The following is a 27,709-nucleotide window of genomic DNA, read 5'->3' as shown; positions in this document are numbered from 1 at the left end:
AAGAGGTATATTAAGTAAACTAGTACCTGCAAAGACAGGAGACAGTCATTTACTTTTGTATCTATTATGATACATTTCTTTTACTTTTATTCATCATCATTAACACAATAGTCTGTAATGCTAACATACAGCTATCAAGGCCTATAGTAGAGTAATTTGACTACAAGCTAACATTGAGTGCGTGATGAATGATTTTTTCAAGTTCTCTTTTTGTTACATCAATTTCCATACATAAGTAGCTGTAACGTTAAGCTCAAATCCATTACAATCCTTACATGTTTGCAATTGATAGATATCGTTTTGGTAATTTGGGACAAACAATTAAGTAATGTATATGTTGTGGACATCTACATATAAAGTAATATGTGCAAATGTCATAATCATTTGATCTCCATGATCAAGGTACATGTAGCCTCCACATGTGCATGTAGATTATACATTGTACTAGTCTTCATTCAACAAAAATTTTCCTTGATCCAATTGCTGTTTATGGGGGAAATATGTGAGTATCAACTTGTACATGTGGCCTCACATGGACATCTATATCAGTAGCATTGACTACAATTTCTATACAGGTAGTGAGGAGAAGTGGAAATTGGCATTGCATGTAAAAGCATCAGTGAATAGTGCCAAGTTGAAATTGTACAACAATTATCTTTCTTCTGATGAGAAATATTTCCAATGTTCTCCTACCATCCATGTAAGTGTCAACATTAAGCACAACTGTGTTTTATATGATATTGTACAGTTGGATAAATTTTCATAACAAAAAAGCAAGTCTGACTAAAATGATTTCCAACACAAAACTTGTAAATGTGTTCATATCACTTTGGCACTTTTTAACAGACAGTGTCTTTCAAGGAAAGAAAATCAAAAGTTTGATCTGAATGTATTAAAATACGAGTACACTTTGCTTGCATGATATTAAATTCCTCAAGAAATAAAATAAGATAATTAGAACCCCATCTCCAGTGATTTATTTCTTCTCTGACTGGTCATGTGACTGAGAAGCTTTAAGTTGGCTCAAAATCTTTTCCTGTAATTTCTGCTGAGCCTGACTTCTGGCCGTTGCCACAGTTGCAGGCTGAGCCCGAAGTACAGTAGTGGCCACAGGGCTCCTCAAGGCAGCTGATGTCGGTGCTACACCTGACACAGATGTCATGGTGGCACCTGATACAGCTGGTCTTGTTGCTCCTGGTATAGCTGACATAGCCACACCTGTCACTACGCTCTTGGCTGGTGTGAGATGTGTGGTTGTGACAGACTTGGTCATGACTAAGTTTGGAGGGAGCGTTGTTATAATTCCAAGAGACTGTGCCACTGCAGAGGGTAGAAAAGTTGGAGTGGCGCGGGAAAAGGGATGTCCAGTTATTGAAACTGCTGGATGCTGGGCACCACTTCTGGGCTGTCCCAGTGATGCCAGGGTCTGTGCCTGGAGGGTGGGTGTAGGGAGGGCAGACGGCTGCCCTGATGCTGAAGGAGACTGTGCCTGAAGCTGCTGAGCCTGCCCTGCTGCAGCCATATGTTGTGCATGTTGCAGCACAGCTGCAGGTGCTGTGGTTGGTGTTGCTGGCTGAGGCTGTCCTGCTGCACTTGCTGCAGATGCCTGACCAGATGCAGCAGTTCCAGGAGCCTGTCCTGCCCCCTGAACACTCAGTCCAGGCACTTGGCCAATCACAGTGGCAAACCCCGGCAGTTGGCTCTGTCCTTGGATCTGGAAAGGCTGTGTTATGAAGCTCAGGGGTTTCCCAGTGACAATGGGCCCAATCTTAGTGCCAACTGGCATCTTAGTTAGAACAATACTTTTACCTAACCCCGCTAGACTGGCTGTAGGAAGAGTGCCACGAAGGATAGTAGGAGTGGTGATAGCTGCACCCTTAAGGAGGCCTGGGCTGAGCTGGCTGAGCTGGATTGGCTGAGTAAGAGGGATGGTCAGGATCTGGGTAGAAGGGCTTGTCACACCAGCTTTCTTCACATCGATGTTAGCTGCCCCACTAGTGGACGGAATCATTCCAATCCCCTCTGGGCTGATGGTGAGCCCAGCCCCAGCTGCACCTATTTTAAGGCCCTGTGCTGTGGGGCTCTGAACCATGGGGGCTGTGGGGGAGGGCCCTGCAGAGGACACGTGGGTGGTTGGGGAGGCCCTGATGGGTGACTGCATGGGTGGAGGTGATATGACCTGGGGCTGCTGCACATGCTGGACTACAGGGATCTGGATCTGTTGTTTGCCTGAAGTCACAATAACGGAGGTCACCACAGGTGGAGATGTTCCTGTGCTGCCGATCATGGATGAAGGAGGGGTCTTCAGCATGCTGCGAGGTGGTTTTGTGATGACGGCACCTGTTCCTGTCACAGGAGGGGACAGCACACTCTCTGCAGCCTGCAGGCCTTGTGGAGGCATTACTAGTCTCAGTCCAGGCTTTGTGGAGGGCCTGTGTGTCAAGGGTGCCCTAGGCGGCTCTGCTACCTTCAGTTGCACAGGCTGGGCCACCTTCAGCCGTGGGACTTGGAGGTCGAGGGACCCTCGAGGTTTGGATTGGGGGGTAGGCTTCTTGGCTGGCTCCTGAGCCAGTGGTGATGGCGGCAGTGCAGGTTTCAGGGCAGCAGGTGCTGGCAGGGTTGATGTTGGACTTGAACTTGGTTGAGAACTTGGCTGACTTGAGGACAGTGATGTTGGTATAGGAGAGATACTCTGGAAGCCTGAAAGACATGAAAAGACTCTCATTATGATGTGCCTTCATAAAAACTGAGACATGACATGGCTGTAGCTTTTGATACCTTTCAACATGCATATCTCTTGCACTTTAACCTTATGCAAGTTTCATACGCATGGGAAAGGCAACAGGATGATGTGCCCTTTGCACAGTATAAATGTACCTACACCTACCATAAACATAGTATTAGCTCTTTCTACTTCTTCTCACCTGGTGGGAGGACTGGAGGCTTGGGTGAAGGTGTGGATGGTGCAGACTTGCACCTGGTCACCTCTGAGCTGACAGCTGTCTTGGCAGGTGTTGTCACAGTTGTAGAAGTAGCAGTTGCAGATGTAGTCATGGCTGTGGAGCTCACAATGGCAGGCTGCTTGGATTTCTAGAAAGTGTGACATTCAGAATAGTTTTACTTACATTGGAGAAGGAAAACAATGGGTTGATAATCTTGTGTATACACATGCGCAGCTTAGACAAGATTTGACATTCAAATCACAGGAAAGTTTCTTTATGTCTTTGTCACCGATACCCAAATTAAAACATTACATCTAGAATATTTTCAAGAACAATTTCCTTCTGGTATCATTATGAAATACATTTTATAAGACGCAGTACTAAGCAATTACTGTGAAAACTATCTCATTTAAAGGCAGAGTAAACATAAAATATGGCATGTCAATTACTGTAAAATGTAGGAAGGCAATACAAACACTTCTTGTACTAGAAAAGACAACAATTAACACCTTAGCAGCTTTCTGCTTCTGTTGAGCTGCCTTCTTCTGTCTGGCTGCCTCCATTTCCACTTCATGGATTCGCACTAAAGTATAATGTAGAAGGAGCAGAAATCAGGGCACAGCAATTTGTAATTGTTTGTAATTTTTTAAGAATGTATTGAAGTGAATAATGAGACATAGCTGCTGCTATGAGATACAATTTACGAGGGGATAGTTTTAATGCTGAAAGAAGCAACATATAGTATATGTTTGATACTGGTGTTAAACTGGCAAAAGGGATTGCAGTGAGAGAATTAACATCAAATACGCATACTGGGGCTGTGATACAACCAGCAGATTATGATGCATCATCTCTTTATAACTTACTGAAATCCTCCTCTGTCCTGTTCCTGTGCAGGTAGATCCACACCTTCCTGATGGGGTCGTACTTTACACAGGGGTCCTTCTCATAATGGAGTCGATCTAAGGCTCCACTCACAACAGCATTGATCTGTAATTTACATGTACGTGCACAATTAGGTCTGTGAATGACTGTAATGTATGACTATCACCCATTGCCAAGTTATGTGACATCCCCTGATCAACCCAACAGGAACAGAAAAGTTACCTGTGAGTCGGTTGCATCTTTAGCCAGGTAGCTGGAGTCCTTCAACAGCTCACAAATCTGAAGTGAAGACACAAGCAATGTGCTAAATTAGTAAGAATTTCAACTCAAGTCTGTCTATTACTAGAATCAGATTGGAAAAGAAATGCAGACAGTATTAATGTCATACTGTGTACTGTTTGAAATTAATTTACGTACCTCAGCCCTGGTACCTTCCCCATTCGGCAGCCTTGCTGCTGCATCTCGAACTGGAAAAGGACATCAGATTATTGGCAAGGGTGTACGTAAAACAGGTATAGATATGTGCCCACAGTGCTTTCCAATAACAGTACAAATCATGTATGTTATACAGAACAATTCCAATCCAATCCATCATTTTTCAGGCAATCTCATCTGTCATTTTTCTGGTAATTTAAAATCAAATCGATAGTGATCAAAAATATTTCTAAAGATTAGTATTGGAATTCTAACAAAAGACTATAATATTGTGATGTGCTTCCATGGCATCTTAGTGACTAACCTAATGAGAGAATGGTGACACAAGCTGGCCGATCAGGCACAAGTAGAGAGTGTTCCCTGGCCTTGTTAAAGGTGGTTTCCTTCCCCTTCACCCCCTTGACTGGTCCCACCACTGCCTCGTAACCATGCATGCGGTACGTGAAGGGTTTGTGGGGTCCCTGGTAACGGGCTTCCTCCTGGAAACAAATCAAGGTGTGATAAATTTTTCACATCTCCTAAAAATACTATGGATGAGAAATTGACCAATTTAGTATATGAGTAGTCATAATGTGGTATACAACTTAACATATGGTCATTAGCAACATTAGGGAATATATGAATAGTTAACAGTAGTGCTGATTCAAATGAATGACATTCTTAGGACCGATAGGCGAAAACAAAGAAGCCTGCTGTATTTGCAGTATTTTAGACAAAAGATGGTACCTGTTTCCTGAAATCTTCTTTTTCCTGCCCATTGCTTGGCCTCACAACATAGTCAGTTCTCCTGCAGTAACAAGGAATCATTCACATGGGGCAATCTTCACATAGGAACAATGTGTGATAATTTTCATATCATGAAAAAATACAAATAGCCTAACCTACAATTAATGGGTTTCTATGTGTTACTGCCAAGGTTTTCGTTAAAATCTTTCATGTTGATCACTTTCTCAATAAGAGAAGAAAGAATTATCTCACATTCTTGGAGGAGGAACAGGTGAGCTCTGTTTTCCATCTGTCTCCTGCAACAGGAATAACATATGGTTATCAATCAACTCTTAGTAGAGTTACATATAATGATATCCCTGTGTTTCTACAAATGCAGGAGCCTCCACAGTTCTCCAGCCACCTCCTCCTCCCCCACCCCCTCCACCCACTCCAACTGACCAGCAAATTACCAAGATGCTACTCAGGCACAAGAGAAGACGAACAGAGCAAGAGGTGATTTATAGTACTTGTTTTTTTTGTGCGTGTGTTGTCATTTTTCATCATTTTTCAAAGGTAAACCTGAGCATAGGAATAGAAGTAAAAAGACTTTACGATAACTTGGAGAAGGCCTTGTACATTTAATAAAACGAAATCTTGATCGACAGGTTTAAGTTGAATTACCTTCATCTTCTCTGAGGCCTTACACAGGTTATATCTTGTTCATCTAATACATGTACTCTCTTTATATGATGATGTGTTTCAAAAATATGAAATCTTTGCATGAGATCTAGACTGACCTGTTTCTGGTTCAGACCTAGCCCCTGTAGCCACTGTTTACACAACAATGTCAAGTCTGAATCTGAGGCTTGTCCTGGGGGAGAAAAACAGACGCTGATATGCAGTTTTCAATGTATCCAGACCTATCTATCTAATAGGAAGTAAATCTCTGAATTTCACCCAGTTGTAGAGTTTGAATTTACTTTATATATTGTTTACCTGGATGTCTAGCCTTCATAAACGTATCTACCAGTACTAGTATCTAAAAGAAGATTTTCTAACTTACCCTTGCCAATCAACATGTTTATAGTACTGTAACTGTATGTGTAAGTAGGAAATTGAAAGCAGGCTGACCTATCCATTTCCAGTCCTGTGTTCCTGTCCTGTACTCCACACAGGGGCAGAAGGATGGTGGCAGTGCTGGTAGGAGGAAAGGTGTCCACGACTTAGTGAGAAATAGCTTGATATTGCAAAAATGTAAAAAATCTAGGCTGTGCAACATTTATCACAATACACTAAGACATTAAAAGAGCCTTCATGACATTCAAATGTACCACAATGGATGTGTAAAGAAATTCAATCATTGAAACATCTACATTTGTATTGATCAATTATTTCTTTGCAAAACAGGTATTCTAAAAAAACAGTTAATGTACACTATTCACCATTCAAAGAATTTCTTTAAATTTCATTATAATACTTTGTATGGTTACCAGTCCATGATTATTTTGTAGAATAACAAATCCAGTATGCCTCTCTGCTACTGACCATTTGATTTGCCGGCCAGTAACCTGAGGGCAGGTTGAACCAGCTGAGACCAGTCCCTGTGGGTGGAGTACCAGGCGTTCAGCAGGCTGGTGGGAGCCGACTGCCAGTCTCGCACAAACTCCTCCAGCTGGGCAGGGGCAAAGGGCACGGAGAATGAGACTTTTTATGTACCTCTTGTACACTGAAGTACTAGTATCATTCTGTGTTAGTTCTAATGCACAATGCTTTAGTTTCCCCACATACATGTAACTTATTACAGCTTGATATCTTCATAAGATCATTCAAGTCATGCACATTTTGCTTTCAAGCATGAAGCCCTCTCAAACAATGTAAACACTTGGTACTTAAAAAGATATGATGATCACTTTATCATCAACTGACAGGGGAATCAAGTCCAAAAATTTGAAACTTAGAGTGGTGATGTGGAATTTACTTGGAATGAGCTCGAGGTAATTCCAAAGGCTCACCTGTCTGATACTGAGGGACTGTTCCGATGTACGCTGCAGAATGGACTTTAGGAGCACAAAATAACTGACATACATCCCTCCCACAGACTTCCTGTTAACACAGATGCAAAACAACATACATGGTTAGGAGAAGATTGCAGAAACTTTAAGTTATTTTGACTTTTGATCAACAGAGCTTACAACATGGCATTCTTACACAGAAAAGTAAGATAGGTCTTCTATCTCATAGATATAGAAGTTTCTGACATTGTTTTAATCAATGGGATGGTTCAAAGACACCCCTTCACATGTATATGTATATCCGCATGTTGGCCTTCAGCCTGTTACCCTGCATTGTAGGTCCTGAATGACAAAAGTGAGACAAACTGTAAACTTTCTAAAATCATCCCTACTCATGCAATGAAACTTGAAGACTTTTTGACTCACATTTTCCCAGCTGCCACCCCTGTCTGTGTGGATGTCACACCTCCAGCATTGGTAGCACCGAGGGACGACTGGTCCTCTTCCACTTTGGGCTCTGCTTTGGGCTTCTTCCTGGGTCGATCCTTTTTCTCCTTCTTCTTCACCACAGGTGGTGAAAAGGACGGCATCACTACAAGAACAACGAAGATGTAGTCACAATCCAGCCATGGGAGATGGAATCTAATCACCAGTCATGGCAACCTCTTTTCCATTTCATTGGGGAATATAAGTACAAAATCAATTACACTTTACTTACTTTGTCTGGGTAGAGTGGGTCTGCGATTGGTTCTTAGGATCACTTCATTGAGGCTCATGCCCTGTGTGTCCAGCTCTGGTGCATCCTGCATACAAAAAAAAAGTGTTGTTGACCGTGTTAGATAAATTGTTTCATGCATCTTATTACAACAACCATTGTATAATGTTGATATATATATATATATATATATATACATGATCCATTACACAGACCCAAAAGAGACCATATTACAACCAGAACTCAAGATCTATGAGAAAAAAAAAAACACTCTGTAGGCACTGTCAATCACCTCTTGCTCTGTTCGTCTTCTCTTGTGCCTGAGTAGCATCTTGGTGATTTGCTGGTCAGTTGGAGTGGGTGGAGGGGGTGGGGGAGGGGGAGGTGGCTGGAGAACTGTGGAGGCTCCTGCATTTGTAGAAACACGGGGATATCATATTAGTAATTTTAATAACTAAAGAGAAAATCAAATGTGACCCATTCAAAACCATACAGACTTGTGACTAAAATCTGGTCACCAGAGCATGTACAACACTTAATACATGTTATCTATGATAGGATCCAATACAATTTTCTTGTACAGATGAGGTCTTCTATAGACAAGGTCTGTCTACACTCAAAAGTAAAGACCTGAGTCCTCTGAAAAGCTCTTCTGGAGATCTACAATTAGAGTGCCTATAGAATACAGAAAATTGAACTACAAAATGAAGCAATACCATGAAGGCTGTGTGGCATTTGTGATACAATGTATTTCTAACCTGAAGCTCCGAGGTCTGCCCCTTTAGGCCTGGGTGCCATGGTAGACACCACCCTGGGAGTGGTGGGAGGGGAGTCTCCAAACAACATGGACACCTGCTGACTCAGCAGAGAGCTCGCTTCTGTTTGAAGTGTGGAGGATAAATGCATTTCATTGATAGTAACTGTGACACAAGCTGTTTTGAAATGTAAAATGACATGCTTGTAATATTTTACAGGTGTTTTTGTGCTGACAACAAAACAAAAAGGTCCACACAGATGGTATTTGATTTAGAATATGTCAGGGAATTTTACAAATTAGACAAGATCTGACAAATAAATCTGATCTCTGACTTACCTATCCATTAGGAAACAGAGAAGAAGTTAATTTCAAATACAACTTACCCTGGGGACACTCACCATCCTCATCAGAGGATGTCTCATCATCCACCTATAAATAAACAGGTCAAATAGGTTAACAAAACACAAGCACGGAAGTTATGTTAATCTAAGGAACTATAGGAGTTAAAAGAATATTTCAAATGACATGTGCAAATCATGAAAACCAAATGGGGGAAATTATGTCCCAACATTTTAGTCGACAGTGAGACAGAACGATAGATCTAGTCTAAAGAAATGCTCAAATGTACAGTGCACTTCTATCTACGGATATCATGTATGTTTTATTGAGAACTCTGCCTTACCCCACACTCATCCTTTACTTCCAGCAGTATCTTGTGGTACATTCTGGAGGCTCTCTGTTGAACAGGATCTGTGCGTGGCCTACTCTGTTGTTCAGGGTGGGGAGGGGGAGGCACCCGGTAATCAGGACCATTCTGTAGTGCTGACTGCAGCACTCTCTGTAGACATGGCAGACATGTACTTTAATATGACAACCAGTCTATAACTGTAACCAGTTACAACGTTAAAACCTTGTAAAAGACATTGTAGATTTAAATAGTTTAAATAGTATAGAAGAAAGTCTGATTGGGCATGGGAGATACAAACTATTAATTGCTATTTGAAATAACATTATGCACAGAATAAGGAAAGAAATATTCAGATGATAAATACGAAGCAGGAACTGTGTCAAAAATATCATATATATATCTTAAATAGATGTAATTCTAAAACATATATCTTTGAGAGAATGATATATATATTTTAAATAGATAAGATTTCAAAACATATATGTTTGAGAGAATGATATATACTTTTTAAAACAATTCATATTTTATATCAATATCTTTTTGAGTACAATACATATTCTAGATCAACATCTAAAAATCAAACATATGTTGTTTCCAAAAACATGTCTGAAAGCATATTGTTGGCTAAAACATGTGTTCCCAAATCCCTATCATTTCTGAAAACATATGTTGTTCTCATAAACACGTGTTTCCAAAACCCCTATCATACCCGAAAACATGTTGTTCACAAAAACACGTGTTTCCAAAACCCCTATTGTTCCTGAATGTATAGATTGTTCCAACGCGGCGCCGAATCTGTGTCAAAAAGGTCTCGCACCAGGTTTGCGGTAGCGTGTAAGTGTACCGAATATGCAAATCAGATCTAAGCTGTACTAAACATGCTCCGTCACTTTATTAACTGAATCAGAACACATTGTTTATAACCAATGTTATACCGTATTGTTTCGTGGTGCAGTTGGTGGTCAGTTTATTTTATCTTTTTAATTTTTTAATATGATATCACGTTACTATCGTACATTTGTAATCGAAATGTTGCTGTATCTATGGTTTAGCCTTTTGTCAGTTCTCTAACTAGTCTAAGAAGTTACGAAACTCTGGTATCGAGCTGTCAGCGATATGGCGACGTCACCACCGGGCGGGGCGGGGCGGGGACAAGGGTACCCGGCGATGCGGGGACAAAGGCTTACGGTACCGGGCGGACGGGGACAACGGCACCGACCGGACGGAGCACCCGGCGGTGCGGGGACAGGGTTACCGGGTGCACCTGGCGGGTCGGTTGGAGGTTTCAGTTGGCCAACGTCCGGTATAGCGGCGGGTACTTTTCACTATGAGTGCAAATATTCCCCTCAAAATCTATTTGAGCGGGTCGAGATTTTACCATTTTCCCGGACCCACCTACAATCACCGGGCTTCCAGCGCAGTATATGTCGGGAGGGCATCGCGCACCATACCATTAAACTCTTTTTTCACTTATATATATAGATATGCCATCAAACATAGCTTAGTGTACCAGCAAAATTTGGCACTCAAAATCAATGATTTAGCGTTTCAGGGGGTCAAGATTCTCACAATTTTCCTTCGGCGTCGACGTGTTCAACGTACGTTCAGCAATATCTTGCCGTCGCCTCCCATACGAAATTCCCTGCCGCCGTCACGGCTACTCATTTTAGTTATAGTCGTTTAGTCTGGTCATCAATAGATTCATTGTCACCACAATTAATATAAAAATCAATAGTTTTGACGCAGAACTAGATGGTTGAATCGTGCGTTAAGTGTTTAAGTCGGTTGGAAAGCCTCACGATTTAACGTAATTCGTAATCAGCTCTGAAAACTTAACGTAATTCGTAATCGGCGGCAAAAATTTTCCGTAATTCGTAGTCACTACCCCCATGCAGGCCCTCCTACCAGGCTCCGCGGATCGCTGGGAAAATATCCTAACACGTGGGTCGTCTATTGAACTTCTTTGCATAGCTGCCACTATCCTTGGCATACCAACCTCCTTGGGCATACTATTCACTCTATTAGGCCAATTTCTACTTTTTTCCCAGCGGAGCCTGGCTATAGAGGCTATTCCTTTTCCCGAGATTGACCTTTGTAGCTAGTCTCAAAGCAGATCCGCGGAGCCTGGTAGAGGCTATCGCACTACCACGGGGGTGTGCACCGTTACAAGTTTTGAATCAGGAATATTTGGTCCAATTACAAAGTTCCCTACCAAACCGGAAGTCCCCGCCCCGCCGCTATAGCGGACGTTGGCCAACTGAAACCTCCAACCAACCCCGACCCGCCAGGTGCACCCGGTAACCCTGTCCCCGCACCGCCGGGTGCTCCGCCCGGTCGGTGCCGTTGTCCCCGTCCGCCCGGTACCGTACGCCTTTGTCCCCGCATCGCCGGGTACCCTTGTCCCCGCCCCGCCCGCTGCGCCGCCCCGCCCGGTGGTGACGTCGCCATATCGCTGACAGCTCGATACCAGAGTTTCGTAACTTCTTAGACTAGTTAGAGAACTGACAAAAGGCTAAACCATAGATACAGCAACATTTCGATTACAAATGTACGATAGTAACGTGATATCATATTAAAAAATTAAAAAGATAAAATAAACTGACCACCAACTGCACCACGAAACAATACGGTATAACATTGGTTATAAACAATGTGTTCTGATTCAGTTAATAAAGTGACGGAGCATGTTTAGTATAGCTTAGATCTGATTTGCATATTCGGTACACTTACACGCTACCGCAAACCTGGTGCGAGACCTTTTTGACACAGATTCGGCGCCGCGTTGGAACAATATATACATTCAGGAACAATAGGGGTTTTGGAAACACGTGTTTTTGTGAACAACATGTTTTCGGGTATGATAGGGGTTTTGGAAACACGTGTTTATGAGAACAACATATGTTTTCAGAAATGATAGGGGTTTGGGAACACATGTTTTAGCCAACAATATGCTTTCAGACATGTTTTTGGAAACAACATATGTTTGATTTTTAGATGTTGATCTAGAATATGTATTGTACTCAAAAAGATATTGATATAAAATATGAATTGTTTTAAAAAGTATATATCATTCTCTCAAACATATATGTTTTGAAATCTTATCTATTTAAAATATATATATCATTCTCTCAAACATATATGTTTTAAAATCTTATCTATTTAAAATATATATATCATTCTCTCAAAGATATATGTTTTAGAATTACATATATTTAAGATATATATATGATATTTTTGACACAGTTCCTGCTTCGTAGATAAACTGCTCAAGTGCCTGAAAATTGTACAACAACATCGTTGAATAAATTCATCAGTCACGTTTTCTTGACAGTTACGAGAACATTCTTTGAACAGCTCCCAACCTCCGGTACGGTTCATCCCAGCGCGTTCCAATTGGATGTGGACTGCCAAAGAGGACTGCCAAAGAGGCAGTCCACATCCAATTGGAACGCGCTGGGATGAACCGTACCGGAGGTTGGAAGCTGCCCAAGTCCTACCTACCCCTGCTCCGCAAGGAGGCGGGGGAGGCAAGAAGATCGTCACAAGTCTTGGCCTAGTCTCGTGTTCTCGCGAGACTAGGCTACTCCGTGAACAAGACGGACAGGAGTCGTCGAAAATTTGGAGGTGCGTATTTTCGCTACCATTTTCTAAGTCACTGTTCGAAGAATGTTCTCGTAACTGTACAACAACAGTGAAATGACACTTTTTAGTGGTTCTGGTAGATTGTTTAACATCGTTCTTAAATGTAGGATACAAACCTCTCTGGAAATGATGACATCCTTCAGTAGTTTCTGGTAGTATCTCTGCTGGCGGAACTTGTAGTCTCTGAACTTGGCCTTCTGACACTTGGCTTTCAGTCGGGCATTAGCTGGAAACAGGTAGCCACCTATGAAAGGGCATATTTCAGTAATGTTAATTTAAATGCAATCTTGAATTATTCTTGTTTATAAAACTTGCAGCCATGTCACAGCATGATACAACAATGTTTACTAGAAATAAACTTACAACTACCAACTGAAGCTTGTTTTACAGGAGAGGAAGGATACAACCAAAAGGGCACATCCATCCTTTTCTACCTGACATATAGGCCATTACAACTTGAAAGCTTTTGTGTTACTTGCTTATCTATACTGCACAGGTACAACTGTCACAGCTAACATTCATAACATTTACACCAGGTGGGCAATCTCAAAATGCTTGATAACAGGATGTGTCTGCTTTGCCCAGTAGTAGCTTAAATCAATGCTCCTGCATGATGAGCTTTGCTCCTGAGAAGTACAGACATAATATACATGTGATATTACCTTTCAGCTGCTTTTGAAATGACTGCAAGGGATTTCCAAACTTGAAATTTTCTCCCGAAAACAGTGATCTACAAAAAGAAGAGCAACACATTCCCGATGCAAAATTGAATGTGGATTGTGTGATTATGTCTTCAAATGTTATAGTCTATATCAAAATATCATATCTTATTCTATTCTACATCAAAAGTACATGACATTATGTTTGATAAAATTCTATATTTGAATATATAATCATAACATTAGATGACATAATGCCATTCTATTACAAAAGTGACATTCTCAGTGTTAAAATTGATGCTTATAATCATGTAATCAACAGTAGCTTGTACCTAAGTGTCTCTTCATTGTTGTGAGTACTGTTGTCAGGAAATGTGGGTAGGAATTTGCTGAGATGCTGCCTCTGCTCTGCTGACAGCACACTGTTCCAGGTCTCCAGACTCAGGACATCCTGGAAAACCTCAGGCTGAAAAAAGACAGACTTAAGCAACAGAGTCTTACAGATGGCATGCTTGCATGAGCTTTGTTAAGAGCATATATATATTTAACAGTTATTAGGTTGAGGCTATTGACAAAGTGTATACAGCTTTATTGGCACTATCAATTGTTCAAAGTTCCTGTCAAAAAGATTCTTTTCACTATTGACAGAATTTTTTTACACTTCTGACAGGATGTTTCTGTCATTAAGATTTTTTTGCACTACTGACAGGGTGTTCATTTGATAATGTTATGAATAAAACCTCATGATCCTGTTAACCCTAAACCTAACGATAATCCTGAAAAGAAGGTTTAATTACATCCCTGAGTAAGATTAATTACTAGTAACTAAATTTTAAGGAAGCAAAACAAAATGCCCTTGTCGGGGGTTGAACTCTCAACCTTTCTCTTGTGATAACTCTACTCCGAGCCAGTGCACCATTTCTCTGATTGGCTGTTTACTGTTTCAGTCGAGTACTGTAGAGTACAGTAGGGTCTTTGGTCAGGTAAGAGTTTTTCTCCAGTTTTAAACTTATTCCTGTGGTTCCTGTCAATTAGGCTTTTTTGGCACTATTGACAGGATTGAGAATTAAGTACAGTCTCACTTTTTCAATGAGGTCTCTTGGCACCAGTACATCCTCCTTCCCCAGCCGACATGGTTCCATGTTCAGTTCAACAGCTGGCATCAGGACCTGCTAGAAGATGGTACATCTGGGAACAAAGAATTCATAGTTACAAATTTACGATACATACGATAACAAAAGAAAATACTTTTTGTGAGCAAACATGTTTCACACCCATTGAAAAGTTGACTTAAGCGAATCATACCTGTGCAAAATAAGTATATTCCAATGTTACCAAAAATCAAAAATGGACCATTCCACTATCACCCATTGCAAAAAATGGACTATTCCAAAATTACCCACATGCAACAATTGTTTATTCCTAAACTACCCCAAATGCCTATTCCAAAATAACGGAAGAGACAATAATATCTTTCCCTGACCCCCCATGTGTCCATACTGGATTTTATATTAATCATTCCCTGGAGTTAGGGATATCCATTTGAAGCCAGTTCAGACTAAAATCAACATAATAAATTTCACTATTTTACACTAAAATGGGGCTAACATAAATAGATCACCTCCCTCACCGTCAGGCATCTACACTTGGTGTTAATGTATGATAATAGTCTTCTCCAACAATCACCATACACAGATTCAAGGGTCTTTTTAGCTGTAAGTGTTCAACCGGAAAAACCACCCTAGCTTGTGCGCAACACACCAGTTTCGCAGGCAGGCTGGGGCTGGCTATATCAAATCGAACGCCTAAACGCTGCAATGACATGCTTTTTAGGTAATAAACTGGGTCCCCATTTCAAGAAGAGTTTAAACCTCCTTGCTTTATTAATACATAAAGGATTTCCGATAAAGGACAACAACATACCTCCAGCATACTCCAAGCTCTTGTTCCTGCTGATTCATGACCTTCGACCTGCTTAGAATCTACCATTATGTAATTGGGAGTTATAACCAAACATCGTTATCAATAAAGCTAGATATAATCCTCATTGTGCAATATAGTATACCCATATGAATACAAAATTTATGTATTCTGATTGTTATAATGATAGTATTATTTTTAATCATATCTTGACTTGTTTATAAGGTCTTATTTTTGTAATTATCCCCTTTGTAGAATGTATTGTTCGGAATTTACCGCCATCATGGCGGATCAAGACGTCTATGACATCCTGTGCACAGAATTTCGAGAAGCAAGGACCGGCTCTCCCGAAGTTCAGCCCAGAGAAACCCCAGATGAACACGACGTAATAATCATAGTTGAAGGGAAGGAGTTCCAGGCTCACAAAGCCATTCTTGCCAGCCATAGTGACTATTTCAGCTCTGTTTTCAAAGACCATTTTAGCGAGGGTCTTGCGGCAAACTGCGAGGTTCGCCTGACATGTACAACATGCCAAGGCATGAGGGGAATTCTGGACTACATGTACACTGGCAAGGTCCTTATCGACCGCAGTAATGTCACAGAACTATTCACCGGTGCCCACTACCTTCTCATGCCAAAACTCAAGGGATATTGCGTCTCGTTCCTCGAAAAGAACACAGATGTTTCTTCCTGTTTACAAGTGAAGTCGTTGGCCTCGTTCTACAGTATCGAGTTGCACGGCTTGTTGGAACAGAGTCGAGAGTTCATCAGGAACCATTTCACAGAGCTGGCTGACAGTGACGCAGTTCTGCAAGTTTCTGCAGAAGACTTGCTCGAAATAGTAGCAGACGACATGTTACGTGTTAAAGACGAACAGTCTGTATACAGTCTTGTGGTCAGGTGGACCCACTATGATGTTGAAAAGAGAAGACAACACTTCCCAATGCTGCTTCAGAACGTTCGGCTGCCACAGTTAGGAGAGGACTTCTTAGCAAATGTTGTATTGAAGACAAAACTTGTGACAGAGGACGTAACGTGTAAAGAACTAGTTATAGAGGCAATCACAGTGATTCAGAACCCACCTGAGTTTGAAGAAGACGGTCTCGGGGTAATGAGTAGAGCAAGGCGTGGCACTCTGAGAAATGTGATCACTGTTATAAATGGACATTCTCAGGACATTTTCTGTTTGGACACAGATGAGAACTGCTGGGGAAGGTTGAAGACAAGCACAGATAAGTGCCTGTGGTCTCAGGCTGTTGCAGTGCTGGATGGTCACTTGTATCTTGCTGGTGGATCATCAGATAGTGTACAGGCCACCAATGATGTACACCGGTTTGATCCTCTCACCAACCAGTGGTACTATGTGTGCCCCATGAAGGTTCGAAGACAGGACTTCTGTTTGGTGCCGCTGGACGGAAAACTCTATGCAATATGCGGCTCCCTTGGAACAGGGTCTCGATACAAGTCCCATGTATCTGTGGAGAGCTACAGCCCAGCACAAAACACGTGGACATTTGTTGCCTCTACCTGGAAACCTTGCTTCAACAGCCAAGCAATAGCCATTTCTAATACCCACCGTATCTACTGTCTTGGAACGGAGTTGTCAACTTCTACAGCCAGACAGAACACAGTGTTCCTGAAGTACAACAGCGAAGTCGACCAGTGGGAAACAAGAAGCAGCCCCCAAGCAGATGTCCTGGGTTCCATTCTGCAGATGGCTGGTGATGATGTGATCCTCCAGGATCTGGTAGTTGGCAGAACCCAGGTGTACCATGATGTAGAGGATCTGTGGGTGTTAGTGCCCAGCCACATCAGCGCCATACCTGACCACAGATATTCCTTCACCAGCTGTGCAGTTGACAGTAAGATTTTTGTCTTTGGCGGTGAACAACACTGGGCAGGGATGTGGTCGGGCAGTATTCCTCGGGACACCTACCAGGAGGCCTTTGTCTACGACAAGGAGTCTGATGCTAGGCTATGGCAGGCCCTTCCTGAAGTGCCTGCTCGAGTCATGGGACAGTCTACCTGCTGCAAGATGCAAGTGCCACTTGAATACCTTGAGATTGTTTTTTCTTAAGTCTTTTAAGTACCATGTCACAAAGACATGACTTTAAGTTTAAAGTTAAAGATATATGGTGGGTGGTACTTTGCTTATTTTACTCTTTGAAAGAGTGTTAATTTAAGGTATTAAGTGGGTTTGTGTTGGAACGTTAAGTTTGTAATTAGATTTTGATACTATGGAACTCATATAACTGGTATGATACAAGATAATGAAGGTTAGACATTTAGATGAAAAATTTATTCTGTAACAAAGTACAAGTGACAAGTGTAACATAAGAAAGTGTATACTACTGCAATACATGTATGTCATGAATAAGTTCGTCTCACAGAAGAGTTTGTAGAATAAGCTTTTTTCATTGTGAATACAGCCTCACACCTTGAATTGTAGTGCAGTAAAATCCTCACCTAAATCCATAATCTTATGTAACTGAATCAAAGTTCATCAATATGCCTGTTTAAAAGATTTCAGAAGCAAGAATCGTGTAGAGAGATCCAAAGTACTAGTACACTGCAGTAGATCTCTTTGGACAATGCACACAACAATGTTTAGAAAAAGGTGAATTCTTTGTATGCCTTGTCACATTTTGCCATGAATATTGAATTCTTGTTAATGGAATTGTAGCCAATCGTTTTCATGCTCAACAATTTTGTTTTTCTATGTAAAATACATGCACAAGTGTAGCATAGAACATTGTGTACTGTGATATTTCAGAAATTATTGTAGATTAAGCATAGCTTTTGTGATTATCAATACAATGATGCCATGATTCACTACAATGATGCCATACACCATTGTATCAATACAATGATGCCATACATCAATATAGTCATGCCGTGTATCGATACAAATCATGATACCATGTATCAATAAAATCATGATACCATGTGTCAATACAATCATGATACCATGTGTCAATACAATCATGATACCATGTATCAATACAATCATGATACCATGTATCAATACAATCATGATACCATGTATCAATAAAATCATGATACCATGTGTCAATACAATCATGATACCATGTGTCAATACAATCATGATACCATGTATCAATACAATCATGATACCATGTATCAATACAATCATACCATGTATCAATACAATCATGATACCATGTATCAATACAATCATGATACCATGTATCAATACAATCATGATACCATGTATCAATACAATCATGATACCATGTATCAATACAATCATGATACCATGTATCAATACAATCATGATACCATGTATCAATACAATCATGATACCATGTATCAATACAGTGATGCTATGCTTCACCAGAATTAGTAGGTTGATTTTAATTTTGAGGCCTACAGTTCAGTCTGCATTACTTAATGTGTCAGACTCAATGTACAACAAAATATCCATGTCAAAGCAAAAGACATCTGGTCCATTACGGCTTTATTTAGACAACAACGGTAACTGCACTGAAGGGAAGACGTCTACTTGACCATACAACCACAAAAACACATGGCTAGACTTTTGCACCAAGGCAAATAGTCGCGTCATTCCATCATTGGCACAGTAAAGAGTGTGGCATGATAAAGAACACATTGCAGCTAAAACCCTATATACAGCAAGCAAACAAGGCAGTTCAACTGCACGATCAGGGAACAAAATAGTCCATGCTGCTGAAAACAACACGATTTTGAACAAATACCCAACAATGTCCATACCAATATCTACATGTGTACATAGTGCACAATCCATGCATAGCTATAGAGCTGAATTAAACATTACAACACTGATAAAATGAATGCTATTCTTGCGAAAAATATTACACTTTAGCATATACAGTCACACATTCAGCATTACTTTATCTATCTAGATATCCTAGCTGGGCATAACCGTGCGCCATACGCTTGGTTTATCCAGCTTGAAGGGTTGACTGGCGTCCAGCTTGACTAGGAGCCCTGGAGCCGATCCGTAGGACCTTCTTGAAGGCCTTCCTAAACTCCGGGCTGAGGAGGCTGTAGACGATGGGGTTCAGACCAGAGTTTATGTAGGCCATCCAATAGGACACGTTAAAAGCCGTGCTACTGATGCATGCTGGACACGCGGCAATAACAAGGTACATGGTGATAAATGGGGTCCAACAGATCAAAAAGACTACCGATACTACGGCAAGGGTCCTCACGGCACGCATCTCTCTTCTCTCCCCCAAGTGGCTACTTTGTCGGACGTTTCGACGAAAGCTTTGCGTGCTTACAGTGCTGCTACGCCGTGATCCTGCATTTTCCCACTCAACATCCAACGGCACTATTCCATTGCAAAATGGTTGCCACAAACAGCACCATCCGTTCTCGTTTACAGTTAGAGGTTGTTTGCCTTGTTGTGGCTTTGGTGATACCTGGCCAGGCAGCTTTAGGTCTTTTAAATACGAGTCCAACACGGAAGAAGTGTCCATATCGATGTCAGGATCCCCCAAAGAAGAATCGTCCACGACATGAGCATTCGTACACTTCTGTTCTAAGGAAAATGACACCGTTTTCCTAAGGACACCTTGAGGGTTTATCCGATGGGATTGAGAGCGACTGGTGTTTGAAGTTCCCGGCAGGGCCTCGGCGTGTCCACTTACCTTGCTTATGCTGTTTGGCATATCCATCGGCACTATCTTACGTTTTGCATGCTTACTTTTCATCTTCCGGATCAGCAAGACTGTCATACGACTGTAAAGGGCAACGATAGACACTACAGGTAGGTGATACGATAGCATTGCTGAAGTCACGGTGAAGGCAATGTTGGCAGAAGGTTTCAGCATGCACTGCTTGGCATCACTGGCCAAGGAGGTCGCCACGCCTGGCGCCCAGATTGTAGCAGCCACCACCCAAGTGAGGAAGACGACCGGGATAGTACGTTGAGCAGTCCGTCGGGCTACGTACGTTGTGGGCCACCGGATGCTGCAGTATCTATCCCCTGCTATGAGGAGGAGCGTGAAGATGGAGACCTGGCAGCAGCCAAAATCCATCAGCACCCAGAGGACACACATCGCGGATCCGAACGGCCAGTTGCCGAGACTGACGTAGGTGGCGAACAGGGGCATGATGACCAGCCCCACACACAGATCAGCCAAGGCGAGATTCAGGATGAAGTAGTTATATACCGTCCGCAGCATCTTCTCCCGCACCAGAGCCACCAGCACCATCACATTCCCCACCACAGTGGCTAGAGAGATCAGTACAAGCACTACCAGCAGGGCGTATTTAGGGGTGTCTTCTTCCTTCCTATCGGTTGTCTCTGTGATGTTAACCCATACAGCAGTGCTCAGGGACATGCCGCTGTCGGTGAATAGTTCTTCGCTCACCCCAGACGTAGGTTGGAACCCCGGGTACGGCACTGAGGAGGGGCCGCAGTCCACCATGTTGCAAGCTTCCCCTGATGTGCCTTAGCACGTCGTCAGCTCTGAAATATGGCAAAGAGATGCGTTTGAGTCGAAGGCCGTTGATTGAAATCTATGACTATTTACCACGTGTAATATAATGTACAACCCCGGAATCCGTTTTCCTCAGGAGGTACCTATCCAATCGTTATGCCCATTACCCTACTTCCTTGCGGCTGCAATAATATTTTTCCTCAAGTCTAAATGCTGCAAGCGTAAGGAGCAGGATTATCAAGACTCGCTGTCACGTGTGGGTGGGAGATGTATTTGGTGTTTCCGAAAGTAAAACATGTGATTCTTGTAATGCGGTACCTAGACAACTGACGCCCACAGTCGGTCCCCCTGGAGTAAAAAATACGGCGCCCACGCTCGCTTAAATGGCATGATGTGCGCACAAGAGAAATGTGTTACATGGGTATATCAGTTATAGGTGGTATTACCTCTCTCCGCCCAGTCTCGTTTCGTCCTGCGGTGTGTCGGATCGATATATGGTAAACAATATCACATGTGCCAACACGCGTGTCTAGCCATCATATGGCATCAACCTCTCCAATATGTAACAGACATAAAAGCAGTTATATATGTATACGCCAAGGACGCTTGTCTATTGAAGCGATGCATTCAATCTAATGAAACACATGATACAATTTGTGGGGGGAAAACAAGCAAACAAGAAAATACAGACTTATTGCTTTTGCATGGACACCCGTGCTTACATTTTCCTACACCATTGTTAATTGTTGACAGAGTTAAAGCATTTCTTTGTGCGTTTGTGTTTGTGTTTGACAGCTTCTGATGTTAGAGAAAAACAGCGCACATCGCATCATCAAGTAATTTGCACAGCGCAGTTCCCGGCATTGAATCCCCACCACAATGGAAGTCATTATCATCCTGCAAAGTATAGGGGGTTTAACATTGCACCATTCAGCCGAGGAATCGCCTAACGTTGTCGGTAATGTCATTACCGGGGTTACAGCAACCGACAGGTGCAGGCGTACAGAGGCGTGGCAGATGCGATAAGACAGACTGTGCTCATAAAAATGCACCCGCGTGACTACCGGAGTGCACACAGTACCTTTCATATAACTTGGCAGTGCTCGCTTCTTCAAAAGACGTTATTTGCACCGTCGCGGCCTGTCAGCACTTAGGGGGACATGTGTGAAGGGAGATAGTTGCAAGGGACGTGACGTATGGGCTATACGAGACCTGGAGGCTAGAAATATATCACACCACAGAGGCATTTTGGGAGAAGGCTGTTTCGAGAATACTAATGGCTTCGGCACATCGCGAATACTTGAAAAATGACTTCCAGTAGAAAATAAAACATGGGAAAAACGTAAGGCCCTGTGGGGAGTACAACTAAAATCTGGGCAATGAATCAAACTTTAACCGGCAGGTGGACATGAAATATATTGGTTCTTACCGACTGAGTAGTTCCTAGTGAATTAATGCGAGAGTGATAGCGGCTGCCATAAGTACAGCAGTAAATGTATGTATCTATATCAAATAATTGCTTTCATAGCTTTCCTCTGGGGAAAAATCCGAGTCTGGGATTTGAAGCCAGCGTTTGGTTTACAACAAGTGCAAATTTATCTCCTCACCTTTTCCTTAAGTTTTGTTATTTTACCACTCTGTCTATAGTGCCGTCAAGCCGAGAAGGTGAAGGGAATAAGCATAGCCATTTGTTAAAAACAATACATATTATTGTGTGTTTAGTTCTTCTTAACGAAAATGTAGTTTTAATTTCTGTGTCAATTTCGCCTCCTTTACCTATGTTGGTCTGGTGGTAATGCTAATCGGTAGTTGGTTGGAAGAAGCTGTTCTCCATCCTACAACAATTTTGTTTCAGGACATTTCCTGTCCATCATTTGTACAGTTCTCGAGATTTTTTTTGTTTTGCATGGCTATGAAGCATTTTAAGATTAATGTTTTTTATCTGAAAGGATCCTAATTGAATGTACCCAGCTCAGTACTCATGTACTTCCTACGCTGCACAATCCTTACATGAGTGCTGTACTTTCCACCATCGCTAAAGTGATGATGGCATATCCCTTCATCAAAGTGCTCCTTAAGTAAAGTGACCTTTACAGGCACGTATGCAAAATCCTCATGTACTTAATCGGCAAGACAACGTGACTTTGTAGTCAATGGCAATCCGATTTTCCCTCGGTGAGCACTCCCAGTGCGGCAGACTGAAGCAGTTTATCCTTCTTATGTGCTCTTAAGTAGACACATGCAGTTACGTTTAGCTGTAATATGATACCAAATCAACAGGAACACGAACATGAACGGGTTTTCAATTCTATGAAAGGTCTGAACGGCTTCCTGTTGGAGGAGAAAAGCACGAAACATACGTAACTATCTTTAATTTGATCCTTTCGCACAGCCTGAAGCATTCTGCAAACTCTCAAGTAGGCTTATGACAACTAGGAAAATTGAGAATTTAACAACTGTGCGTAGAAAGACTCCCCGCACCGTCCTCAAAAAAACTCCATCACAAGAAAAGTACCCAAACTAACAAATATGCCCTGTTTGCAATTGTGTTGGATACCGAAAATGTGAATAGTACTAGTTTTTGAAGCCGCTGGCATTTTGGATGTAGCTAGGAAAATAAAATAGGAAAAACTCACTACTTTCCATGGACATTCGTTTAAAACAAAATTGAAAAAAAAAACACCAGGGAGCTACTAGTATTACTTGAAGCGTGGAAAACTACATTTGCTATGAAAAACGGGGCAATGCTGTTCTGACCGGCATTGCGTGTGATGAATGACTGTAGTCTTTTATCAGGATTTATTGTACTTTGCTGACCGACTTTGTGCGATAATGAATATGTCTATCAGCATCCCCTGTCAGTGTGCTTGTCTATCAAAGCCTAACTTCAAACTGAGTAATTAAGCTCAAATCTCCATTTGCGTCACTCGCTCAGTCTTTGAGTCTATCGGTATCACCGGCCGGCATGGCGACCCATCCCAAAATCTCTTGACGGATTCAGAGAAAGAAGATCGTCATGTTTCCCTGATAGTTTTTTGCTCGTAGGTTGATTCCATAACCAATGGAAATGAGTGAAAACGTTACGTCACTCACAGAGGTGACCCCGACAGAGCTTAGACTGAAGACGGGCGCAAGTGTCAAAATGTAAGATCAAAGATTTATGTAGGTAATGACGTATATTGTTCCCGTGGAGAAGAAACTGGTATCGCAATCAATCGCTGAGTCAAATATTGCCTATCCCCGTGATTTGGTAGGTAAAGTACGCAGGACGATACAAACGAGACTAATCAGATCTGCCGGCAGCCAATGGAGACAAGATGTGACGGGGAGTCTGAGTGGAAACGCTGCGAAGATTTCGTTAATGCATAATGGTAGAAATAAACTAATTGTCACGCAACAGAATACAAGGGTTGTGTTGGATGAAATTCACTACTCTAGAAAATGATAATTTAATACATGCAATATCTAAATATTTTTATTTAATCAATTCAAGTGACAGGAGGAGCAGATTAGTCCTGTCCTTGGTGCTGAATTGTGGGACGAAATTGTGCAACATTTACAAACGCTGAACATATCCCCCAAACGCCGCTTGTGTTTGAGTAGTCGGGTTAGAATTGAAGAGTTTATGTTCATTTTGGTGTATTGTCTCTATTGAACATGGCTTTAACTTTTTCCTTGTTTTCTACATCCGATCACCAGGACGCCCTCTTCATCAGAGCGACAAAGAACATGGTGCTCAGCGGAGGAAATGTATTAGTGCACCGGGAAAAATTAATTTGACGCCCGTGATACAGCCACACATGTGTCTCCATTATGACCTTTCATCGATGTACACATGTACATCAGGACTATGCACGTCCAATTCTAATGCTGTTACCTTGGAAAGTAATGGCAAACATGCCAAAAAGGTCGCAAATGTCAAACCCGATAGTTCAGATTCTGCTTCACCTGGAGCTCACCAGACGAAAGTCGGCTCTCTTTACGTCTGAGTAGCAAACACGCAGTATACACCATCATCCTTCAGGAGGTGATAAAGGGCATGTTTACATGTGTCTTCACAATTCAGACATAAAGTTCTGAGATATTGTCTTAGACACATTCAATCAGTGCACTATCATGTTTCCATTATAAACCGCGTCAACGTTTCTTCGTGGCCGCCAAACTGGTTTTCTGAAGACGAAAACACATTTCGTGGCAATTGGTATGGATGACATAAACGAACGTTATTGAAGCAATTTTCGCTCTGACGTATTCACTGTCAGTATTGCTCTTCCGGCAAGCCATCACCAGCTTATACAGCGCAAAAATATATAACATTGAAGAGGGGGACGTAAACCAACATGCTTCTCCTTGATATCTAGATCTATTTTTGCAACAAAAAACTGCAATATCTGACAGCAACTCTGATCTGTTTTGACAGGAATCGCACGATTCCTTATTATACTGTACAACGGTATGTAAAAGGCTGCTTCTTCAATTTATGCGCTGAGATTTCAGCCTAGTCATACAACGTCATTCCACGGAAAGGTATAAGGTACGAAACCCGCACGAAATGAAAATGTTGTGATCTTGACTTAAATTCAACAAAGGTACAGCTTGTCCCAGAATCTCGTACTTGTCTGAATTTGTTTGTTTTTTTCGTCCTTCAGAAGGCGAAGCAATCTGTGCTATCTATTAACACAGTAACGGGTCTGGCCCCCAGGTACTCAGCGCCAAGGAGCTACAGCTTGTCAGGTGAGAAAATCTCGCCGGGAATTGCTTGCTGTGGCACAAGACGATGTCATTATTAGGCGTGGTTGCCGGGCTGCCTTTTAACAAGAATGTCCGCGGGGATTTCTGTCTTAATAGCATCCAAACGTCGGTTTTTTCCAAGACAACAAGTCAATTACGTTTAGGTCAGGAAAAGTCACTCATAGCGAAGGCAGGTCATTTTGGTACAGATATCAGGACGTTGTATTTGATTTATATCTTTAAACAGAATAAGAAATTTATTACATTATCACAATTTGGCTATGTTCATCATGTTCACAGGGAAGAAGCTGCATTCCAAGGTATACATTGCCTATAATCATCATCTTCCATATGCTATACGAATAACCTTTATACACAGCTGCACATAACGGGAGGTCTAAAAAGATCAGGAAATAAAGGAAAATAGCTAATGTTTTGAAAATGATTGCATTGATCATTCAGAATGATAGACAAATCCCACGAAGCATTCACTAAAGCCTCCCACAGAAATCCATTGCGTACATTATTATCTGTCAATGGCTCCCTATTCATCTGCTAACATGTCTTTTTTAAATCTGAACAAATGGCTGCTTTCTTGCAACCTTAAAGTTGTTCTCCTTTCGAACTAAGCCCGAATCCGGCCTGTATTTTCTTCCTGCATCAGCTGCAACAGAGCGAGCCAACGGTACACAACCCTAGTCTACTTGCTGCCCTCAGTAGTGATTGCATTCGTTGCCAGCAGACGTCAGCAATGAAAAGTCAATTGGCTACACAGCTAATATAGCTCTGCATCTGGCAAGCTGTTACCCTAACGCTCGTTACCTTTTCAAATTTGCTTTGTGATTGCATTTTCATGGTAACACACGTACATATTGAGTATATATAGCTCTCTTACCTTTGTTGTCCCTGTATCTGTACATTGCATTGGTTTTCACGGTAACATAGCATAAGAATGAATGTAACGTTAGAGTATAGTTTACCTGGGGGATAGAACGTTAGAGTCGTGCTTGATTCCACTTGAGGAGAGATGCACAGGAAAGCATGTGCTAATGGCGGACTGTTGAGCTGCACTTGCTGTCCTCTCAGAGCTCACATGGACCACAAGTGCTGCAGAGGCCAACGGGGGTCTGTTTTATCTTCCGTAAGCCACGGCGAGAAACAGCACTTCTGAGTTGTATAAAGGGCACTCTCGCTCTGAACCTTCGGGATTACAGACTCTGTTGCCCTGGGAGACCAACGCTGTCCGCTTTTGTGATTGGCTGAGATGATTATGAAAGAGGTGGTTGTCGTTATCATGGATTTGTCTGCGGATATCATTCTAGGCCTTGGTCGTGTTTTTCATGTACTTGAATCATCTTAAAAGTACAAAGTAAGTTCTGTAAGGAGTGTTTGGTGCAAGATACAGCAACAAGTAATTTCTGTCATCATTTTAACCAACCATCAACAAGTCATGTGTAAACGCTATATGGCGGATGTAGATTTAGATGACAAACTTACCCATTAGATGTGTAGAAATATAAATTTACTTGGCAACAATAATGATGAATGATAATCATGAAGACAGCTAGGTAGAGAAATGAACATGATTATCCCGCTATGAAGGAAACATGGCGGAGGCTGCCAGCGAATAGTGCAACGCTGGCTTGATCATATGGATGAAATAAATGACAAAAATGTTTTGCTGCAGGTAATATTTATTGCCATGAGTATCAGTACAAGTAAGGTGAAAATGCATTTCTAGCCCTGGGCGAAGTCTTTAAAGGTGAAGAAGAACAAAAATGAATACATAAATGTTTGGTGCCCCATGTTCTGTGTGTTCAGCAGTCAATTTTTTAGCCTTCCTGACCACTTAGATTTCATAATGATGGCTACTTTTTCTGGCCCAACTTTGTATTTATTCGCATGCTCGCATCAGTTGCCCGGAGGATGTCATACATATAACCGAATCAGCATGGCCCTAACAAGAAAAACAAGATGTCTGACACAGGTAGCCAAATCGAATAAGGTCGTTCGGTCGTTTCCCTTCACGAACAGTCGAGTAAATTTTATCACTGAGACAAAATTAACCCACGACAATCGCAGCAGGGACTGTCGATTGTAGGACTGTGCAGAATGATCGGCGACGCTGAAAACGACAAAGAACATATTTCGCAATTCATACAGCT

General features: G+C 41.9%; 3 protein-coding genes across 3 annotated transcripts; 1 reads left to right on the top strand and 2 right to left on the bottom strand.

Moving 5' to 3' along the window:
* Nucleotides 1-48: 48 nt before the first annotated feature.
* Nucleotides 49-15,749, bottom strand: LOC136432972 (nuclear factor related to kappa-B-binding protein-like). The gene is made up of 25 exons (XM_066424702.1): nt 15,640-15,749; nt 15,367-15,414; nt 14,526-14,631; nt 13,776-13,909; nt 13,447-13,514; nt 12,901-13,028; nt 9,137-9,292; nt 8,838-8,883; nt 8,456-8,575; nt 7,990-8,105; nt 7,701-7,785; nt 7,409-7,574; nt 6,983-7,073; nt 6,516-6,642; nt 6,102-6,167; nt 5,768-5,841; nt 5,241-5,284; nt 4,989-5,049; nt 4,567-4,741; nt 4,245-4,294; nt 4,050-4,106; nt 3,809-3,932; nt 3,452-3,525; nt 2,925-3,090; nt 49-2,700 (listed from the first exon to the last, which is right to left on the bottom strand). Exons 3-25 carry the CDS (start codon nt 14,604-14,606, stop codon nt 977-979), a joined length of 3,933 nt encoding a protein of 1,310 aa, XP_066280799.1. The 5' UTR covers nt 14,607-14,631; nt 15,367-15,414; nt 15,640-15,749; the 3' UTR covers nt 49-976.
* Nucleotides 15,647-17,440, top strand: LOC136431959 (kelch-like protein diablo). Its single transcript, XM_066422970.1, has one exon. It carries the CDS (start codon nt 15,647-15,649, stop codon nt 17,438-17,440), a length of 1,794 nt encoding a protein of 597 aa, XP_066279067.1.
* Nucleotides 17,441-18,532: 1,092 nt separating this feature from the next.
* Nucleotides 18,533-21,072, bottom strand: LOC136432981 (muscarinic acetylcholine receptor M2-like). The gene has a single exon (XM_066424712.1). It carries the CDS (start codon nt 20,799-20,801, stop codon nt 19,308-19,310), a length of 1,494 nt encoding a protein of 497 aa, XP_066280809.1. The 5' UTR covers nt 20,802-21,072; the 3' UTR covers nt 18,533-19,307.
* Nucleotides 21,073-27,709: the final 6,637 nt, after the last annotated feature.

This window comes from Branchiostoma lanceolatum, chromosome 4 (assembly GCF_035083965.1).
Source record: "Branchiostoma lanceolatum isolate klBraLanc5 chromosome 4, klBraLanc5.hap2, whole genome shotgun sequence".
Taxonomy (NCBI): domain Eukaryota; kingdom Metazoa; phylum Chordata; class Leptocardii; order Amphioxiformes; family Branchiostomatidae; genus Branchiostoma; species Branchiostoma lanceolatum.
This window is presented reverse-complemented; position numbering and strand designations above follow the sequence as displayed.